Genomic DNA, 14,327 nt, shown 5'->3' with positions numbered 1-14,327 from the left:
AATACTAACAAGATGGATGTTAACATATCTGTACATAGTATAAATACAGATTTCATCACTCAGGTATTTATTTATAAACAAATTCCTAGATTATAAGTTCCTTAAGAGGAAGGATCTCAAGATATTATTCACCATGGTACTTCCAGCACTGGGCACAACGACTAATATATTGTAAAAATTCATTCATAGGTGAATCATTGAATCAGATAGTAGCACAGTTAAAGTCACAGAGGTCCATTTAACCTTAGGTCAATAGTGTGCTGATGTGGCTATTTAGAAGTTCTATGAGAAGGTCAGCAAAAAGTAATCAGCTTTCTAAATTTGAAGTTTACATCAAGTTTGCCAGTGTTAAGAGTTCAGAGAATAACAGATCATTGTATGTAACTTCTGAAGACAAGTATTTATAAAAATGCAGAGTAGAAATGTTTATCACATATATATTAAGTTTGGGAATAGAGCCTTGAACAAGTTAAGGAACTCAGAAATATACATAAGCTGTGTTTTGCTTATATTTTGATTATAACAATTATAATAGTTGATTTGATAGTACAGTCACTTCCCTAGTAAATCCTTGGAAGGTTGAATATCCAAAAACATTAGTATCCACCTATATTTACTAATAATTATAAAAAAGAAATTACCCTTTCAATTACCCACTAAAAGGACTATTTTTAAGTTATCATAAAAGACAATATGTAGGATCAGATGAAATTTATGAGTTACACAGGAAAATGCCTCTTCTGTAAGTTTGTTTCCTGTAAATAAATTCCCTTCATAGTACCATTGGACTATAACTGGAAAAACAAAAGCAAAAAGAAAAAAACAAGAAAAGATTTTACAAGCAATTAGAAGTTGGACTGACTAATTAATTCATTAAGAACCAATTTTGATTCTTTATAAGTTTTACACATGCTTAATGTTAAAGAAATGCTTTTTAAATGAATATGCATTAATTTTTTTTGAACAAACTATCAGTACATGATGCCTTACGTCTTAAAAACAGGCTAAAATAAGACCACAAAATATCATCACTGGGTGTTTCAGTTTACATATTTAATGTAAAACACTTTTCAACCTGACATCAGGCAAACTGAAATGATAAAAAGGAAGCATCTGTGGAAATACTGCTCTGAATCCAAAGTAACATAGCAGCCACATCCCTTCTCTGGCATAATTAATATGTAGAGTTATCATATTGGCAATACATTTTTATAATATAAATGGAGTGACCTAGGATTCAAAGATGAAAATACAATATGCTGTCAATTTCATAAAGATAAATAAACTTGCACATATGCACAAGGAACATGCTCAAGAATGTTTACTGCAGCATAGTTTGCAATAGCAAAAGACTAGAAATAAGCCAAAATCAATTATATGAGTACATTATAAATGTATCAAAATACTACTATAGCAATATAAAAAGTACATAAAACACAAACTAATGGTAACAGTGGTGCCTCCAGTGAAGAGGAAAGAGAAACTGGATTGGGGAGGGAACTATGTTACGTTTCATTTATTAAAAAAGTAGGAAACAAAAACGACAAATTGTTCATTTGGTAGGGGTTAGTGCATGGGTATATTGCTATATTATCTGTACTTTTAATTTGAAAAGGAATAATATATGCACAGAATACTGGAAGGAAAGACATTAGAGTGACACTGATAAATTATTCTGGGTAGTGGAATTTGGTGTGATGAATTTTCTTCTTAATACTTCACTATAGTTTCCATGTCTTCTATTGTGAACATAAAATATTTTTACAAATAAGACACCATGTTATGGGATAAAAAGTACTTGATTTTTCCTTAAATAACAACTATTATTTATAGACAATTACAAGCATTTAAAAATTACTGAAAATATTTGGTTCTAACCTCTTCTTGATCCAAATCTTTATCCCTGATATTTAATTCTGAAAGATCAATTGTAAGACTATCTTTTTCACTCTTCCAAATGTCATCTGGCTCTTTCTTTTTGGGTCCCACTGTACTTAAATCAGCTTTATCAGGCAAAAGGCTGATGCCCCGTGGTATGGGAGGTACAGGCTTGGTCCCATTTAAGCCTCGTCGGGAAGATGGTGATCTCACCAAGGCAGGTGTAAGTTGAACTGGAGAAGGTTTCTCTTGAGAATTTTCTCCTGCATGAAAACGACATATTTTATTCTTTTTTTTTTTCAACTTCAAGTTGAAAAACAGTTATCGATAGCATTAAAATCACAAGTGTTTAGAATTAGGTGTTTTTAAATTAAAAAGCACATTATATTTTACTAGAAATAAAGATTGCTACTTGAGATAAAAATATCAGTGTCCCCTAAAAAGTATAACAAAAATGGACCACCCAAAATCCTTTCATATCAAATAAAAATATTATATACCAAGTGAACCTTTTTTTTTTTTTTCGGCCGTGCTGCATGGCTTGTGACATCTTAATTCCCTGACCAAGGATTGCACCCGCGCCCTTGGCAGTGAAAGCATGGAGTCCTAACCACTGGACTGCCAGGGAATTCCGTGAAATTTCTTCATACACATCATCATGATTAATACTTGTAAAGTCCGTAATAAGCTAGAAGGGTTAATTATCTGGCTTGATATAACTATGTAAGGAACACTTGAATGACTACTATGTGCAAAGCAGTAATACTGGGCACTAGGGAGAACAAGTTGAATAATGTCTCAGCTTTCAATACAATATCTGATTTTGGAGGAAAGACAAATACAGAAATAAATTAAAGAAGAGAATGAACACTCAGTGCTAAGAGAAAGTAATAAAATCGGCTGACTATGCAATAAATTGACCTTATGGTTATAAACTGGAACATTTGTGTTGTAGGGTAGTTTAAAGGTGAAATATCTGATCTCAGGGGCTAGGGATAGGAAAGCATTTGGGACATGGGGCTTGCCTTTAAAAGACTTCTTATTTTGAGACTGAATCTGTCTTAAGTAAGCTAACATGTTAATTTTATGATTTTGGACTGGGCTATTGTTAAGAAAAGAATGTTTTAGTTAATAACAAGTAGTAGAAAAACCATCAAAATAATTTTAACAGAGAGTAAATAGTCAATAAATGTCTAATAAATACTAGACATTACAGTAAATATATGAATGATATTTTATATTTGTAAAGCTAAAACTTGTTAGTAGGATCTCAGGCTGTTCATGTTCATGTACCTTATAAAGCATTATTATTTGTTTAGTTCCGAAAAAGGATTCTGAAGTGCCAATATAAGAAAAAAAAGAAATGAAAATTTCAATTGCATTTTATATTACACATTTGATCTATTTAACTTTCTGTTAAATATTTTCTTAAATATTTACTAATTCAGAGAAATAAAACACAATTTACCAGCTTTTAAAGATCTAACAACCCGAACTTCAAAGTAATTATTCGAACATACAAATAAATTTGAACAAAGTATTAATTTTTACCATCATGTATACCTGTAGGATCAGATGACTTTTGGCTGACAAGCCTTTTCTGTGGACTTGGCTTTGAAACTCCTTCAAAGCTTTTAAGAGGCCAGGAATTTGAGAAATTAACAGAATTATCTTGGGACTTCTTTGGAGATACAGTAAGAGACGTGTGCTTTGGACTAGCTCGAGGTGATGAGAGAGGATAGGATGGAAGAATGAAGCCTCCTGAACTTGGATTTGGACCAGAGTATGATGAAGTCCGTTCTGTCTGACTACCAAATGTTTGCTGTGTCTTACTGCCAAAATTTAGGCTAGCATAAACTGTAATAAAACAAAAGAGAATGTAATTTATTTATACACATCTTCTAAGAGTTTTAAGTTTTTTTGCTTTTCACATTCAGGTTTTTAATCCCATCTGGCATTTATATTTTTGTATGATGTGAGGTAAAGACCTAATTTAACTTTCTGCTATATAGTCCAGTTTCCCCAGTGCCACTTTTTGAGCCACACATTCTCTTTCATCTATAAATCTCCCATATGTATATTTAGGTCTATTCTTAGGTGCTTCTTATTGGTTGCCTTAGTCTTTTTGTCTGTTCTTGCACTAGCACCACAATGTTTTATTTATCATCACACTGATAGGTTGAGTCTCCTTCCATTTTTTTCCCAGTTTTATTGAGAGATGGCTGACATACATTACTGTGTAACTTTCAGGCACACACCATGATGGTTTGAGATGTGTATATATATATATATATATATATATATATACACATTGTGAAACGATTATCAAAATAGGTTCAGCGAACATCTACCTTCTGACATGGATACAATAAAAAGAAAAGAAAAAAGGAAAAAAAATTTCTCTTTATGATGAGAACACTTAGGATTTATTCTCGTAACAACTTTTCTGTATGCCACACAGCAGTGTTAACTATAGTAATTATGTTGTCTCCTTCCATTTTGATCTTCTTTAGAATTACCTAGGCCATTCTTGGTCCTCCATTCTTTCATATGAATTTCAGGATTAGCCTGTCAGGTTCCATAAAAGATCCTGTTGAGATTTTGACAGAAATGACACTGAATCTCCTTGTTTAAAAATATAGGATCTCTTTTAATTTATTCAGGCCTTCTTTCATGTCTCTCAAAAAAGTAATTTAGTTTTCATAATAAATGGTACGCAAATCTTCTGTTAGATTTCCAGATACTTACACATTTTGTTGATACTATAATTTTTCTTAAAAACTACATTTTCTGAATGTTGCTGGTGTCTGGGAGCTTTATTGACCTTTCCTTTCAGGTTTTATATTTGGCAACCTTGCTAAATTATTTATTATTTTAATAGTTTTCTGTATATCCTTTTGGATTTTCTACATAGATAATTTATCCAATAATGGTAATAATGATAATGATGAAGACTATGATGACAATAATGAGAGCTAATATTTATTGAGCTAATGTTTATGTGCCAGGTGGTGTTCCAAGTACTTTATATGTATTAACTAATTTAATCCTCACAACAATTTTGTGGGGTTGGTACTATTCTTATTTTATAGATTAAAAAATGACACAGTAAATTGCTAAAAATCGCACACTAGGAAATTATAAAGCTGGGATATGAACTCAGGCACTCTGGCTTCCAAGCCTGTGCTTTTAACCACTACATTGTACCATGTTTTATCTGCTTAGAAAGGTATAATCTCCCAAGGCTGAACCAGGAAGAAATAGAAAATATGAACAGACCAATTACCAGTACTGAAATTGAATCAGTAATTTTAAAACTCCCGACAAACAAAACTCTGGTACCAGATAGCTTCACAGGTGAGTTCTATCAATTCACCTATCCTCGAACTATTCCACAAAATTACAGAGGAAGGAACACTGCCAAACTCATCCTATGAGGGCAGCATCACATTGATACCAAAACCAGACAAAGATGCCACAAAACAAGAAAATTGCAGGCCAATATCACTGATGAACATAGATATAAAAATCCTCAACAAAACACTAGCAAACAAAGTCTAGCAATACATTAAAAGGATCCTACATCAGATCAAGTGCGATTTATGCCAGGGATGCAAGAATTTTTCAATATCTGCAAATCAATCAATGTGATATGCCACATTAACAAATTGAAGAATAAAAACCTTATGATCATAGCAATAGATGCAGAAACAGCTCTTGATAAAATTCAACATCCACTTATGATAAAACCTCTCCAGAAAGTGGGCATAGAGGAAACATACCTCAACCTAATGAAGGCCACATATGACAAACCCACAGCTAACATACTCAGTGGTGAAAAGCTGAAAGCATTTCCTAAGATCAGGAACAAGACACGGATGCCCACTCTTGCCACGTTTATTCAACATAGTTTTCAAAGTCCTAGCCACAGCAATCAGAGAATAAAAAGAAATAAAAAGAATCCAAATTGGAAAGGAAGAAGTAAAACTGTCACTGTTTGCACATGACATGATACTATACACAGAAAATCCTAGAGACACTACCAGAAAACTACTAGTGCTCATCAATGAATTCAGTAAAGTTGCAAGATACAAAATAAACAGAAATCTGTTGCATTTCTATACAATAACAAAAAACTATCAGGGAATTCCCTGGTGCTCCAGTGGTTAGGACTCTACGCTTTCACCGCCAAGGGCCTGGGTTCAATCCCTGGTCGGGGAAGTAAGATCCCAGGAGCCGTGTGGCACAGCCAAAAAACAAACATGAAAAAACTATCAGAAAGAGAAATTAAGGGGCTTCCCTGGTGGTGCAGTGGGTAGGAGTCCGCCTAGCAAGGTGCAGTGGGTAGGAGTCCGCCTAGCAATGCAGGGGACACAGGTTCGAGCCCTAGTCCGGGAAGATCCCACATGCCGTGGAGCAGCTAAGCCCGTGTGCCACAACTACTGAGCCTGTGCTCTAGAGCCTGTGAGCCACAACTACTGAGCCCGCGTGCCACAACTACTGAAGCCCACGTGCCTGGGGCCCATGCTCCACAACAAGAGAGGCCACCACAACGAGAAGCCCACACACTGCAATGAAGAGTAGCCCCCACTAGCCGTAACTAGAAAAGGCCCGCGCGCAGCAATGGAGACCCAATGCAGCCAAAAATAAATAAATGAATAAATAAATTTTAAAAAAAAGAAAGAGAAATTAAGGAAACAATCCCATTTATCATTGCATCAAAAAGAATAAAATACCTAGGAATAAACCTACCTAAGGAGGTAAAAGACCGATACTTGGAAAACGATAAGACACTGATGAAAGAAACTGAAGATGGCACAAACAGATGGAAAGATACACTGTGTTCTTGGATTGAAAGAATCAACATTGTTCAAATGACCATACTACCCAAGGCAATCTACAGATTCAGGGCAATGCCTATCAACATACCAACGGTATTTTTCATAGAACTAGAACAAAAAATTTTTTTAATTTGTATGGAAGCACAAAAGATCCCGAATAGCCAAAACAATTTTGAGAGAGAACAGAGCTGGAGGAATCACACTCCCTGATTTCAGACTATATTACAAAGCTATAGTCATCAAAACAGTATGGTACTGGCACAAAAACAGACACACAGATCAATGGAACAAGATAAAGAGCCCAGAAATAAATCCATGCATTTATGGTCAATTAATCCATGATAAAGGAGGCAAGAATAAACAATGGAGAAAAGACAATCTCTTCAAATAAGCAGTACTAGGAAAACTGGACAGTTACATGCAAAACAATGAAATTAGAACACTTCTCTAACATCATATACAAAACATAGACTCAAAATGGATGAAAGACCTAAATGTAAGACCGGATACTATAAAACTCCTAGAGGAAAATATAGGCAGAACACTCTTTGACACAAATCGCAGTAGCATTTTTTGGATCCAACTCCTAAAGGAAATAAAAGCAAAAATAAACAAATGAGACCCAATTAAACTTAAAAGCTTTTATACAGCAAAGGAAACCATCAACAAAACGAAAAGACAACCTACTAAATGGGAACAAGTGTTTGCAAATGATATGACTGATAAAGGATTAATATCCAAGCGTATAAACAGCTCATACAACTCAACACCAAAAAAACAAACAATCCGATTAAAAAATAGGCAGAAAACCTGAATAGACATTCTTCCAAAAAGGAAATGCAGATGGCCAACAGGCACATGAAAAGATGTTCAACATTGCTAATCATCAGGGAAAGGAAATGCAAATCAAAACCACAAGATGACAGATATCACCTCACACCTGTCAGAATGGCTATCATCAAAAAGAACACAAATAACAAATGTTGGCAAGGGTGTGGAGAAAGGGGAACCCTCAGACAGTGTTGGTAGGAATGTAAATTGGTGCAGCCACTGTGGAAAACAGTAGAGAGGTTTCTCAAAAAATTACAAATAGAACTACAATATGACCCAACAATTCCACTCCTGGGTATATATCCGAAAAAACCCCAAAACTCTAATTTGAAAAGAAACATGCACCCCAATGTTCACAGCAACATTATTTACAATAGCCGAGATATGGAAGCAACTGAAGTGTCCATCAACAGATGAATGGATAAAGATGTGGTATATATCTACAATGGAATACTACTCAACCACAAAACAGAATAAAATTCTGCCATTTGTAGCAACATGGATGGACTTGGAGGCTATTATGCTAAGTGAAATAAGTCAGACAGAGAAAGATAAATACTGTGTGATATCACTTACATTTGAATCTAAAAAATACAACAAACTAGTGAAGGTAACAATAAAGAAGCAGACTCACAGATATACGGAATAAACTAATGGTCATCAGTGGGGAGAGGGACGGGAGGGGAGGGGCAATATAAGCGTAGGGGGTTAAGAGATACAAACTATTATATATAAAATAAGCTACAAGGATATATTGTACAATGCAAGGAATATAGCCAATATTTTATAGCTATAAATGGAATATAACCTTTAAAAATTGTGAACCAGTATATTGTACACCTGTTTCTTACTTAATATTGTACTGGGTTGGCCAAAAAGTTTGTTTGGTTAATGAATATGCTGTTCAATAAAGTTCTTGGTGAAAACGAAAAATGTGTCTTTTATTTTTACTTAAAACCGAATGAACTTTTTTGGCCAACCTAATAAATCAACTATACTTCAATTTAAAAAGTCTATTTGTAATCTTTTAGGGGTTCCCTCAAATTTTCCTTAAATTTTTTTGAAGACTTTCTAAGACAACAGACCTAGCTTATGTATATAAGAAATAAAACATTTTTCTGAAGACTTAAATGACTATGTATATCATGTATCATTTACTTTTAATTCATATCTGACATGCTTAGGACCTCTACTTCTACCTAAATCTTATTGGAGACTTAAGTGGTCACAAATTTACATACACAACCTACTAGTAAGTTAAACCTTGACCTTAGAAAAACATGATATTCCTTTAGTAGCTGCTCTAACAGGTATTCTGAGAGGTTATAAAAACCAGAGCTACTATGAAGATCTGATTAAACACTGAGAGTGGAGGTAGTCTACAAAAGTAATGTAATCATTCAGGGATATCCAAAACAGGAAGAGGCTAAGCAACACAGAGAAGCCTCTCTGTTTCTACTAATCACCAGTCACAAAGGTATCTCATCAAGATTTGGGAAAAAAACCTATATCATTAAGAAAGATAAACTATTTTATTGGGAATAACACCATAAAGAAAAACTTTATGGAGTCATGTGGCCCTTTGGAGTGGATGGAGGAAAGGATGGCTAAAGTGTAAGTGCTATACTATTAACTAAATCTTCACTAATTTCTAATGAGCATTATTTTTTCATCAACAAATAAAGACAGAAGTACAACCCTATCACTCAAAAAATTTTGGTAAAGGATATACAACAAAATCAAAATATCTCTAGAAAGATTTGATTTGATTCTACTAAATAATAATTGATATAGCTATTAATTAGCATAGAAATTGAAGAAACATCTTCATATCCAAAATTCATATGACTGACAGCCAGCCTCAAACCCTCCCTTTTGTTCTATATCTTATAAATATGTAAGATACCTGAAATGATAGCTAGTCAGGAAGTTATGGTTCCTAACAGGAGACATAATAGATTATTTAAAACTGTTATGGAAAATAACTGTCTTCTGCTAACACAGTAATCCTTAATGGATAATTTTATTTTCAATTACTTGGTATTAAAATACTCATCTCTACCATGAGTTTCTAAGCTCTCTAATTTTAATTAGTCATATATAAATATATATATCAAGATTACTAAATCTAACATTTTAAGATAAGTTATAAAAAATTTGATTAAAAATTTTTTAAAAAATACAACATCCTTTTCTTTTCTGTAATGAGTATAATTACCCAAAATAACACATAAGGTAGATTTGGAAACCCCACATAATAATTATAAATCATCTGTATCCAAATAAAGTTGGAATCTAAACCTTTATCTTGATGACTGTTAGTTGTCCCCAGGTACTGTAAGTCAGAATCCACACTGCCAGTTTTATCACATATCTGTGAAAATCCAAGTTGTCCACGTTTCCCAGAAAGATTTGTCTGATGAGTCCCAGTGGTGCCTTTGGAAGGAAGGAGGAGAAAAACATAAAATCAAAAGTTAACTTTATTTCATGAACACATCTAATTTCACAAATGTTGGTGTCATTTGTGTGGGAATAAATACAGGAGTATATATACACTGAGCCAGGCAGGCAAGAAAGGGATAAAGCTTTTGCTATTGGCAGATCTGATTAGTGACAGGGGTTAAATGACAGAAGACAGACTGGTAAAGTACAGAGAAAAGAAAAATATATTGAAAAATATGTACAAAGGCAGTTTCTTCCTACATGCTCCCTTCTCTCACCATGGAAGGTTTCTCCAGACCTGGCTTTCCTTCTTCCCAGTATTTGTAAGTACATTTACACTCTACCCAAAAAGGTCTACTGCAGGACTCTTCTTTCTTTCCTAACATGTAACACAGCATTTGCACAGCTTCCAAGCTTATCCAGGCGTATTTCCCAGATCCCTTTCCCCTTCCTGTGGCTGGTTAAGGTTATTCCTGGGCAGGGGGATAAGTCTGAAGAAAAGAAGGTGATATTGACCTCTTTGGTATTTAGTTTATTCATCTATAAAATCCTTTGTACGTATTTCTAAAATTCTGATTTTTATAATTCTTCCCCTACGATTTCAAGCCCCTTTACCCTTCATGTACTGGACGTCTTCTAAGTTAATTCTTACCTCCACGCTTCGGTTATACTTTCTCCTGAAATCTTGCCTCACTGGCAATCACAAACACTTCCCTTCTTTAAAATTCAGCTCAAGTCCAACCTCTTTCCTGGAGTTGTTGTAAACCACTTCCATACCTAGGATCTTTTCCTTTCTTGAATCCCTATAGTACTTATAATTCATACCATTCAATCTATCATTAAATTACATGTTGTCTCAGTTATTTAAAATCTGTAAAATTAGGTAAGAACTTCCAGATGGTACAAAAAAACATGAGTCTTATAAAAATCCCAAGTAATGGTACAAGCATAACGATATATTCTTGCATTTCTTTTTGTCTATTAAATATTCAACTATACAATCATTATAACACTTCATTCTTGTATGAAAATATTATGGAATTTTACTGCATAAAGGTCTATAAATTCTCCTAGGGTAACAATGTTTTCTAAATATTGTGTCTGAACTCATAGCAAACAAATTTCAATAACTGATACCATTTGGATCTTAAATAAAAAACAAACTCAATCTTCATCTTATACTCCATTTTCCCTTCCTAATTGGTTTCGTTCTGTCAACACATTACCATTTTTCTAATTACCTGGGTACTAAGTCTTGACATTTTTATTCCCCTTCTTTTTTATTTTATTTTTTTTGCGGTACGCGGGCCTCTCACTGCTGTGGCCCCTCTCTGCGGAGCACAGGCTCCGGACGCGCAGGCTCAGCGGCCATGGCTCACGGGCCCAGCCACTCCACGGCATGTGGGATCTTCCTGGACCGGGGCACGAACCCGTGTCCGCTGCATCGGCAGGCGGACTCTCAACCACTGTGCCACCAGGGGAGCCCTCCCCTTCTTTATTTTATTTCTTTATTTTCTTTGCGGTACGTGGGCCTCTCACTGTTGTGGCCTCTCCCGTGGCGGAGCACAGCCTCCGGACGCGCAGGCTCAGCGGCCATGGCTCATGGGCCCAGCCGCTCCGCGGCGTGTGGGACCGGGGCACGAACCCGTGTCCCCTGCATCGGCAGGTGGACTCTCAACCACTGCGCCACCAGGGAAGCCCCGGCCCTTCTTTATTTTTTATATCCAGTCATATTTTCCTGATTATTCATTTCTATTCAATTTGTAAACAACCTTGTAACCCTAGCTTCTATTTTCCTTAACAGAAAAAATCTCTATTAGCTCCCTATAGCTTATAAGTACAAGCTCAAATTTTTGAATCTAGCACACAAGGGTTCCCCACATCCCAATTTATCTTTGACCATCTAAAATGAATCTTGCCTTTACACAGTTGCCAGAACATCTCAAGCCCATTCCTAATGTGAGCCTTTGCTCTCTTCATACCTCCCCTCTAACATCTTAAATCATATATATCCCAAAAAGATGCAGTTCAAGTACTATCTCCTCTTTAATGCCTTTTCTATCTGATAAGGCCCATGATAGTGACCATGTTCTCTGAACTACATAATATTTACTTTCTGTAACACTTACTTAGGCAATTAAACACCTTTCCAGTTGCTCTGGCCAAAAAACCTTAAAGCACTCTTGACTTCCTTCTCACACTCCTACACACCCCATCAGCAAATCATATCAACTGTACCCTTGACATATATTCAGGATCCAATCACTTTTCACTACATTTACTGCTACACTGGTCGAAGCCTCCATCAACTCTAGCCTGGATTACAACAGACTCCCTGTTTTCTCCCTTGCCTCCTTTAATCTATTTCAAATGTAACATCCAAAACAAGCCTGGAAAACAAGGCAACTGACGTTACTTCTTTCATCAAAAATATTCCTCACTCAGAGTAAAAGCCAAAGTTCATTCGAAAGCCCATTAGGCCTTAAAATAAGAACCCCTATTATCTCTTCAAGTTAATTTTCTACTTCTCTTCCCCTTAACGCATTTCATTCCAGACTTACTAGCTTCTTTGATCTTTTTCAAAAGTGTCCCATACTCTGCACTGTTCCCTCTTCCAGGAATTATTTGCTGTTCTCTCTTGATATCTATGTGGTTTGCTTCAAATATTCCCTCCTGAATATGGCCTTCTTTCATCACTTTATTTAAAGTAGCCCCTCCTCTATATTCCTCTTTTCGAAAGCTTTTTTTTTTTTCCATAGCATTTATCACCATCTAACCTACTCTGTTTTGCATTTATTTAATGTTTGCTTTGTCCCAACTAGAATGAAAGACCCATTAGGCAGAAAGTTTTCCCTCTTTTGTTGACTGCTATATCCCTATTACCTAGAAAAGTACCTGCACATATGGGCTTCCCTGGTGGCGCAGTGGTTGAGAATCTGCCTGCCGATGCAGGGGACATGGGTTCGTGCCCTGGTCCGGGAAGATCCCACATGCCGCGGAGCGGCTGGGCCCGTGAGCCATGGCCGCTGAGCCTGCGCATCTGGAGCCTGTGCTCCGCAACGGGAGAGGCCACAACAGTGAGAGGCTCGCATACAGAGAAAAAAAAAAAAAGTACCTGCACATAGGATATACTCAGTAAATATGGGTTGTTGATTAAGCAAATATTGCCTTACATTACTACTTAAAGGATTTCAGTGAGAAACACTCCCAGGATCTTATGAGACAATTATGTCAAACTGTCCATTCTTATCAGATCTTTAACATATATTTATTGAATCTGAACTGTCTACTAGGTTATAAGTTCTATGAGCTCTTAAAAGAACCATGAAGTTTAGAGGAATCTTTAACTTGGTTCGAAATTTCCATTACCTGCAACTTTCACTTACCAGTAGCACATGTAGGAAGAGAATCTGAGTTAAATTCCCAACTCTTCTGAAATAAGTTTCTTGACACTCTTTTTCTGCTAAAACATAAACCATCATTGACTGGCATTCCTTGAGAGGGCTTTAATTTTGGAGATGGAATGAAATCATTGGCTGAAAACTATAAGAACAGAATAATAAATTAGCAAATGTGGGTTAAGTCTACTTGGCAATAAATATGACACAATTTAGACGTAATTATGAAATTCAGATTAAAAGAAAAAAATTAAATTTATCAAATATACAATGATACAAATAAATGTCCATATACAGTATGGTACACTAGCAGTATTTTTTCATGCCATGATAGAAATGCTCATTTTTTTCCTCTTTCTTATACCTCACCCCAAACCTCTTCTGTACCTTACCTTCCTAGAGTACACACCTGGCAGCTAGGAAGGAAAGAAAGCAAATGACAAAAACAGTGAAATGACAACTTGAATACAGAAAAGGACATTTCTGATTCAGCAGCATGGCCAGTCACACTATGCCATCTTTGAGCATTGGACAATAAATGCTAACTGAAGATCACTGTACCTGTAAGCATCCCATTTTACTATTCTTAGTGAGACAAATTTACTATCCATAATTAGCAGCCCAAATGTAAATGTAACCTATGTCACGGTTCCCTTAGGAGATTTCTGTATGATAGGTCTTTCAGTCAAAGCCAAGTACATAATACTTTATATACATCTAGTACTGTATAGTTCCCAATTCCTTTTCCACATACCCACTTTGATCCTTAGGGTACAAAAGTGCCAGGATAGAATTTTGAACTTCTACCTAATCATAGTTAAAGAACTAAGTGAAAGCATGATTCAAGTGTTCAGAATTCTTCACCAACGACAGCCTCAATTGCTCTGGATCATTTCACATTGACCATAGCTATAGAACATTTTAAAAATTGAGTGAA

General features: G+C 35.5%; 1 protein-coding gene across 4 annotated transcripts in view; it reads right to left on the bottom strand.

The window, feature by feature from the left end:
- TOGARAM1 (TOG array regulator of axonemal microtubules 1) overlaps window positions 1-14,327 on the bottom strand; it is an 80,773-nt gene that overhangs the window by 50,562 nt on the left and 15,884 nt on the right. For 3 of the 4 annotated variants that reach the window (XR_016392171.1, XM_089907654.1, XM_089907656.1), the window contains exons 2-5: window positions 13,379-13,535; window positions 9,852-9,986; window positions 3,430-3,735; window positions 1,879-2,141 (exon numbers count right to left, since the gene is read on the bottom strand). Coding sequence is in view for 3 of the 4 variants with exons in the window: in XM_089907654.1 (XP_089763780.1) it covers window positions 1,879-2,141; window positions 3,430-3,735; window positions 9,852-9,986; window positions 13,379-13,535 (861 nt within the window). In the remaining variant the exon portion in view is untranslated. The remainder of the gene's footprint in view (window positions 1-1,878; window positions 2,142-3,429; window positions 3,736-9,851; window positions 9,987-13,378; window positions 13,536-14,327) is intronic. The other variant, XM_022570661.3, reaches the window with a different exon arrangement.

Source organism: Delphinapterus leucas, chromosome 2 (genome assembly GCF_059928025.1).
Source record: "Delphinapterus leucas isolate spDelLeu-1000000601 "Yukka" chromosome 2, BTC_Dleu_Yukka2, whole genome shotgun sequence".
NCBI classification, from domain to species: domain Eukaryota; kingdom Metazoa; phylum Chordata; class Mammalia; order Artiodactyla; family Monodontidae; genus Delphinapterus; species Delphinapterus leucas.
This window is presented reverse-complemented; position numbering and strand designations above follow the sequence as displayed.